This window comes from Mus pahari, chromosome 12, assembly GCF_900095145.1.
Source record: "Mus pahari chromosome 12, PAHARI_EIJ_v1.1, whole genome shotgun sequence".
NCBI lineage: Eukaryota > Metazoa > Chordata > Mammalia > Rodentia > Muridae > Mus > Mus pahari.
In genome coordinates this window covers 29,411,640-29,419,058 of record NC_034601.1, presented here as the reverse complement: position 1 = coordinate 29,419,058, position 7,419 = coordinate 29,411,640, and the positions used below count along the sequence as shown (strand labels likewise).

General features: G+C 46.7%; 1 protein-coding gene across 23 annotated transcripts in view; it reads left to right on the top strand.

Moving 5' to 3' along the window:
- The window catches only part of Kalrn (kalirin RhoGEF kinase), a 603,889-nt gene that overhangs the window by 185,355 nt on the left and 411,115 nt on the right, over positions 1–7,419 (top strand). For all 23 annotated transcript variants that reach the window (XM_029544638.1, XM_029544643.1, XM_029544642.1 and 20 more), the window contains exon 3: positions 1,294–1,408. In XM_029544638.1, the coding sequence (XP_029400498.1) occupies positions 1,294–1,408 (115 nt within the window). The remainder of the gene's footprint in view (positions 1–1,293; positions 1,409–7,419) is intronic.

Here is a 7,419-nt window from a genome sequence, read left to right as displayed (position 1 = left end):
CTTGCAGCTGGATCTCATGGAGGCATTTCCCCAACTGAAGCTCCTTTCTCTGTGTTAACTCCAGCCTGTGTCAAGTTGATACAAAAAAACTAGCCAGTACAACACCTGCGTGCTCTGTGATCAGAAGGAAGCATTCCTCCTGAGCTCACACATGGGCAGGGCCTGGGCTGCTCAGTCATGTGGAGATAGTGAGCTAATGTAGGCTTCTTTCTAGGGTTGCTATGGTACTGTGGCTGTACATCCCTAGGTTGCTATGGTACTATGGCTGTACATCCCTAGGTTGCTATGGTACTATGGCCATGCATCCCTATCTTTTTCCCATTAAATCCCCTTTTGGTGTGCACTGTGGAGATGTCAGTGACTTCTTGAGATGCGGGTGAGCCCCGTGATCATGATACAGAGATGGGTGGGTGGCCTTTGGCTGGTAGAGAGCCAGTGTGCTACAGGGACATAGTCACAACCCTTCAGCTTCAACCCCATCCAACACCTGGAGAGACTTAGTCTGCTTTGTAATTTTCATGTCTGTTAATGAATGAAATTTAACACTATACAATAAGAACAGAGAGAACATGTGGAAAACAGCGGACATAACCACGGCCACCTTGAATCCTGTCCTCGTAAAAACAGTGGTCACCATTCTGGGTCACTCCTCCCAGCTATTTTTTTTTTCCATGTAGTTTGTAGTAAGACCCTAAGTGTACACGCTTCTACTGAGATTCATGTGCTTCTCCATTGGATGGGACGTGTGGCTCCTCAGGCAGCCAGTGGGTAGAGCTAGCCTCTGGCTTCGTCGAGAACCCTCAGTGTTATCTTACCGAGTCTGGCAACGCCATCCTGAGGGATGCTTTGAGAGCTCTCATGTCATCAGCTCCTGGAGAATAATCGCACACCCCTGGAGTCCGCACAGAGAAGTGACTGGAGGTTAAATTTCCAAGGCAAAGCACTTTTACCTAGCTTGTTTTCTCAACAAGAACAGCTACAACCACCTTCTTATCATCTCCCATGTGCCAAGGTTTCAGTGTGCCCTCTGTTATCTGGGAAGTCTTTGCAATAACTCTGCAGTGTTATCACTTGTTATCACGATCACTTGCCTCTAGACAAGGCAGCAGAACTCTAAAGAAACTTGCCCAAAGCCATACACCTTACCTGCATGTAGCTCCCACCAGCTGAGAAGCAGTAGCTGGTTTCTCCAGCACTTGCTGCCTCTTCTTTTGACACTAAGCAACACTATTTTTCATCTGTAGTTGACTTTCCCAATGCTTTTCTTAAACTACCCACTCTCATTCCCTCCAGGGGGGCGTGACAAGCGAGGTGGACCCATCCTGACCTTCCCTGCCCGAAGCAATCATGACAGAATAAGACAGGAAGACCTACGGAAACTTGTGACGTATTTGGCCAGCGTGCCAAGGTAAGGTGAAGGGGAGCTGTCTGCCGGGAGGGGGAGCTGATGCCAGTGAGCTGGGACAGTCACTGAGCCTGCCAGAGGCCCTTGGATTGGGTTCTGATTGTTCCTGGAACATCACCAGCCATTGTTGACTACATTCCCGATGTTCTTGCTGGGAGTCATCTGGAATTGGTAACTGTGGGCAGAGGTGAGAGTCCTACCCAGGCTACCAGGACTGGGGTGGAGTCTGTAGCAGGAGATGGCTTGGCCTGGCCTGGAAGAATGGAGAAGCCGCTGTTTACTTTCATGAAAACTTCTGGCTATCCCATTTTGGCTTACATAATGGCTACTTTTAGAGTCTCTGGCTATATGAGTGGCCCTTGGATCTTGGGGCAAATAACCTAATTTGGAAGTAGTGCATGGATCAATGTCAGTCCCATTAGAAGCAGGGTAATATTGCTAAAGATCGGTTATCAGGGACAGCAAGTGAGTCCCACTTTGTATATATTAGTAACATACACATAATACATACATGTGATACATGTACGATAGTAGGTTTTGCTGATGGAGAGATTAAATGGCTCCTCCAGGTCAAAGGGTGATAACGAAAGAAAGGTTGGGAAACACACTAGATGGAGCTGGTAGAGGATGTACCATAGACATGGTTTATGCCATTGAGAAGGAAAGGAAGAACTTTTGACTAGTTAGAGTGCAAGAGCCAGAAGAGCTGCAAAGAACAGTCTGAGCAAATGTCTATGGCATTTTAGATATGTAATTAGGGACTGGGCTGACACTGGATGTGAGCAGCTCTCCAGGATGCTACAGAGCCTACCTGGGCCGTGACCCTCCTGACTGTGGCATCAGCACTCACTCGGTGTTCTTGGTCTCCTAGTGGTGCCTGCACCATGTTGGCTGTGGAAAATAAGACAGGGTGCCTTGGGCTTTCAGAACTTTCGTTTTATGGGATAATTAGTAAATTAGGCAGATGAGCTATAAATCCTGCTCTGTCTTTGCGAGGAGACCTGGGATATTTTTGAATATGCTGATTCCATTCTCAGGGCAGGTGTCAAGTGAGGCAAGTGGTGGCTTCCAGAGAGCTCCGGGGCAGGAAGCGGGAAGAGATTGGTGGATGCCAATGGCAAGTGGTGAAAGGAGTGTGAGGAGTAATATCACAGGCTGGCACATGCGTTGAGTGGAATGGTCAGCCCTGGGGAGCTCCCACAGAAGGCTGTAAACAAGCAGAGGTGGAGAAGGATCTTGTTTTCTTGATGATATACACCGGGGTCATAAGCTCCAGTAAAATAAGTTTGGATTATATGCGAGGAACTTTTAATGGCATGGGGGTGAGGTGGTGAATAAAGAATCTGGAGGTCTTTACAGAAGAAACGCTCCCATCTGACTCAGAGCAAGGGAATGGTCCGAATACCCCCCCCCCCCCAATGCTATATGATTGGGTACTGTAGCCTTGCTGGGGCTAAGCAGTTTTAAAAAGAGCTTTCCCCAAGTGTACTAGTAGGTATGAAACAAGACACTCCCAGAAGCAATCTACCTAAGGGGTTTTCGTGGGAATTCATGTCATGATAGACTCTCATTTCTTTTAAAGCCAGAAGAAATTAGAATCCCAGGAGATGTGAAGGACGGATTTTTCTTCCTTCAGTGTTCATGGTGTACCTGCACCCGGGACAGGCTCATTCTCTCTTTAGAATAAAAGCACAAGAGTTAGAAGAACACACTTTCCTTCATTCTGACTTGTTAAGCAAAGACTGGGACAAAATGGATTGGAAGCAATTAAGAAAGGAAAAGATTGCTGCTGGGAAAAAAGAAAAAGAAAAAAGAAAAAAACCAAGAGGGGCTGAGAGGAAGGTCGTGAGAACAAAAGAAGATGATAGCATTGTCTGAGAGGGGCACACGACATGCTGCTCTCTGCTTCCCAGCATGGCAGCTTGTGTTACACACACACACACACACACACACACACACACACACACACACATCGCCCCAGCACACACAGGCTCTTCACAGCTTCCCCTGGGTGGGAAGCAGGAAGGCTGTTGTTGTCTTCAGTAGCGAGAATTGTCTGTGATCCCTTGCCTCCCTCCATGGGGACCCATAATCACTGGGATTGTGAGCACCAGCTGCACTCTGCCACCTAGTCATGCCTACCAATCATCTCCTAATTGTGTTGGATGGGCGCTCACACGCCATCAGTCACGGGATCGGAGTCTGCAGTAGAATTGTCTAAAGGCAGTGAAGTGTGGTAGGAGAACCCAGGACTTTAGCGTGCTATTCCTCAGCCTGGTCTGGCTTTGGGAGTGAAATGAAGCTAGATTAGGTGGATGGTTCTGATGACAAGAAATGATTGATCCTGGAACATGCTCCAAGAATATATTTAAAGAATATATTTCAGTTTGGAGACGCAGTGTTTATTACATGCTGGTATGCTCAAGTCTGTAGGTAGATGACATTCGATATTCATTTATTCATGCCTTTATTTATTATTTATCAAAATTTGGTTCCTCTGTATGCCGGGCAGATTGAAGATTCATGGTGAGCAAGAAGAGAAATATTGAGGAAAGGAGGAGACACCTGGATATTTCTCTATATAATCCAAACTGGCCACATTAAAGGACAGTACAGATGTGACTGTGCCCAAGCACAGGCCTGAACCAGCTAGCAGAAGACAAAACAGGAAGGACAGCTGAGAGGCAGAAGGATTTTGAATTCTAAGGGACCAGCCTGATTAGAAAAGATGATTGACAGCAGTCATGATAATTAGAAATGAATAGTAGTGCATCTGTTGGGCAGGGGATGCGCTGTCCAGACTACTGTGTTCAACTCGGCGGCACCACAAACCACAGTCTCACACACCAGGCAGGGAGCGGTCAAAGTGGCTGTATCCACCAATGGGAGACAAGAGAAACAATCCCTGATGTCAGAGGTCAGAGGTGCTGCCATAAAGGGGCGGGATCTGGATAACTTACTCATTCTCTCTCATGCATCCCTAGTGCAAGGTGGTGATCAGGACTCAAGTGAAGAACCTGCCCACCTGAGAGCTGTCCAACAGCAGCACGCTGTCTCTGGTCAGGCCACTGGCCACTGGACAGTTCTCCATTAGGAATGCTGTGGAAAGAGTTGCTCCATTAAGTCAGGCGGATGATTGTGTTTCTAAGTCTCTTTCCTGTCCTCAGTTCTAGGTTGCTTTGACATTGGAAAACATATACCCCATAAAATTCAGGCCCTCAAACCAGCAGACACATCCTTCTTTGGCTCCCTAAAGAACTTATTGTCTGGCATCTTGTCTATACCTTCACTCCCAAGAGAACTACTTTGTGGTCTCCTAAGACTCTTGGTAAGACTTTTGGTGTATTCTCTGGGGCCAGAGCTCATGCAAGGGTGTAATAGTTCACACCAGTTTTCTGTTACTCTTGCATGGTCCTTCTTAACTTGAGCTGAGGCCCTTTCTCATCTTGCTTCTGTTGAGATTGAACATCCACACCCCAAGTCTCTTCTAGGCACCTTGTTCTGAGAAATCATAGGTTGCAAAAGCACCTTCAAAGTCATTCCTTCCAGCCACTCACTGAGGGTCTACCACGAGCCAGGATAGAAATCGTTGCACGCTGTCATGGTGTCTTTCTCGCCATCAGCCGTATGTGCTTATCTAACCTTTATTGTCCTCCTGGTCTGCTATCTGCTTGTAGTTTCGTGCATGCACAAGGAGCGGAAAGGAAAAAACTCAAGATATGATCAGCTGGTGAACATCCCTCAAAATTGAGAGATAGGGATGAAAGTGCACACAGGGAGTAAGCAGATGTCCCAGCACTGTCCCCAGTGCAGACTGCTGGGAGCTGAGCATATGCTTGAGATAGTGAGTGAATGTTGTTTCTGTCACAGAAGCGCACTCCTTTTCGTCATCCCTGCCATCCAGCTTTGTCACAATCATCTGTTTGCTGCTCCTAAGGTACCAAGTGCTGAACCTTCTATCAACTCTGCTATTAGCAATTCTGCCAAGATGCTGAGTGTACTGTCAAGGAACGCAAGTGTCACATCAGCCAGGAGAGATGACAAGAAATTAGGATGGGTTATTCTTTAATGCCAGTCAAACCAAGGTGCCTTTATTTGTAGCTTATTGTTTGATAATACTTGCACCTCTTCTACTGACTCCAGCAAAAGATAAATTGGGCTTAAAGCCAGAACTGTCTTTGTGCTTCATTGTTGAAAAAAAAATGAAAATAAGCAGAAAGGACCAGAAAGACAGCTAGAGGAAGAGAGGAGGGCTCAAAGACTTCCTCCTGCCGTTTCTAACACAGGAAAGCTGGAGCTATCTGAAGTGTCACCACCTAAAGCCCTTCCTTTTGGGGACCTGTGAAGGAGCTGTATGTGTCCCGTCCTTTGTTCTGGGACTATCACTTAAAGGAAGGTACAGGGAGAAATCAAAGTGATGGAAGGGCCAGGAAGCAGGATCAGTAAGATCAGCAGACCACTATTTATGCTTACATTCGCCTAAAAAATTACATTTTAAAAGGCACTTTAAATTTATTTTGTTGCCTGTGTGGGAGGTTCGTTGTTTCTGTTGAAGTTTTACATTTTACACACATTTCTCAGTTAAGTGTCCTTTTCTAACATCAGTCCTGAAGAGCAAATAGTTTTCTATTAAGTGGCTAAGGAACATAAAACCCCAGTAGTAATTGCCGGTGGCTAGTTATCACTTCCCTTAGAGTCATGGCAACCTTTGCAGAAGAGGGTGGAGAGGTCTCATAAACACAGCTTCAGGCCTCTCTATCACTTACTGTCAAGAGACACAGGCGGCAGCCTGGGTCATTTCAGAAGACTCTGTGGGGCAGCTTAGAAAGGTGTGAGGAGGTTTGGGGAAGCCACAAGCTTTGAAGCAGCAGCAAGGGCAATGAGTCTTTCTATGTAGGCCTTGGGAGGATGAGAGAGGCTCTGGAGATGAACCATGGGTTTGGGGGGAGAGATGCAACCAGTGCCTCCCTGGTGGGAAGGGGACAGGGACTTGATATCATGACCTTCGTCTTCTTTCCTGCTTGCTGTTGGCTGAGTTCTCCCAAAAGGTAGGTGGTGGGGAAGCCCACTGATGTCCTTGATATGGGTCAGGCTTCTAAGACCCTGCATAGTGTGGGGTGGGCTTTTAGGGGTGCTGACGGAAGATATCCAGCCTAGGGTGAGATAGGTCATGCTATTTCCACATCACTTACTCTAGTACTCTAATATTTAATTTATAAAGGTGTCGGAAAGGAATCCTCTAGTCTCTCAATAACCATTGCTCTCTCCCCCAAAGGAGGTTTTAGTAGTAATATTTACAAGCACACAGCAATATATGCTATCTAAAAGTAATAAATATAAAGAACATGAGAGTTTCAAAGCACGGTAGTAAGATAAGTAGTTCATTCTAGCCCCAACTTTAGAGGCTGAGCAGGACCTCCAGGCCTGCTTCCTGCGGCTGTCTCCCCTTCCAGCCGGCCCCAGAAGCAGCCACTGCCTGGAGCTTTGTCTTTATTTTTCTCTCATAGACTGTCTTGTTTCGCTTGGTCTGGGACTCAGCAAAGTGGCAGTGATTCCATCATAGCTAGGTTTCTGTGAGTGGCTTTCCTGACCTAGAGGAGTAGGCCTCACCGCCATACCACTGATGAGTCTTCGACTCTAATGTTGAGTGAAAATGAAAACTTTTGACTCTGGGGGCTCATAACAAAATTATTAATAGAAGATTAATGGGGTACTAAAGTGTCTCTTGAGAAGTTCCTCTTAGTTAACTCAAACAAGGGAAATCAATCATGATTACCTTTGTCAGTACTTTGAAGAGGTGCTATAATTGATATCGATATCAAAGAATAAGTGAAATTCTTTTCAATTCATTGATTGCTAGGAAGGAAGGGCTGCCAAGAGCTGCCATGGTGCAGAGGGCAGACTAGATCCTCCTTCTGTGGCCTGGCAGAGTCCGGCAGGTACACTGGCATGAGCAGCGTCACCTGTAGGTGCTGGATGCAGAGCTGGGCCCAGTGCCCGGGGGTGGGGGGGGG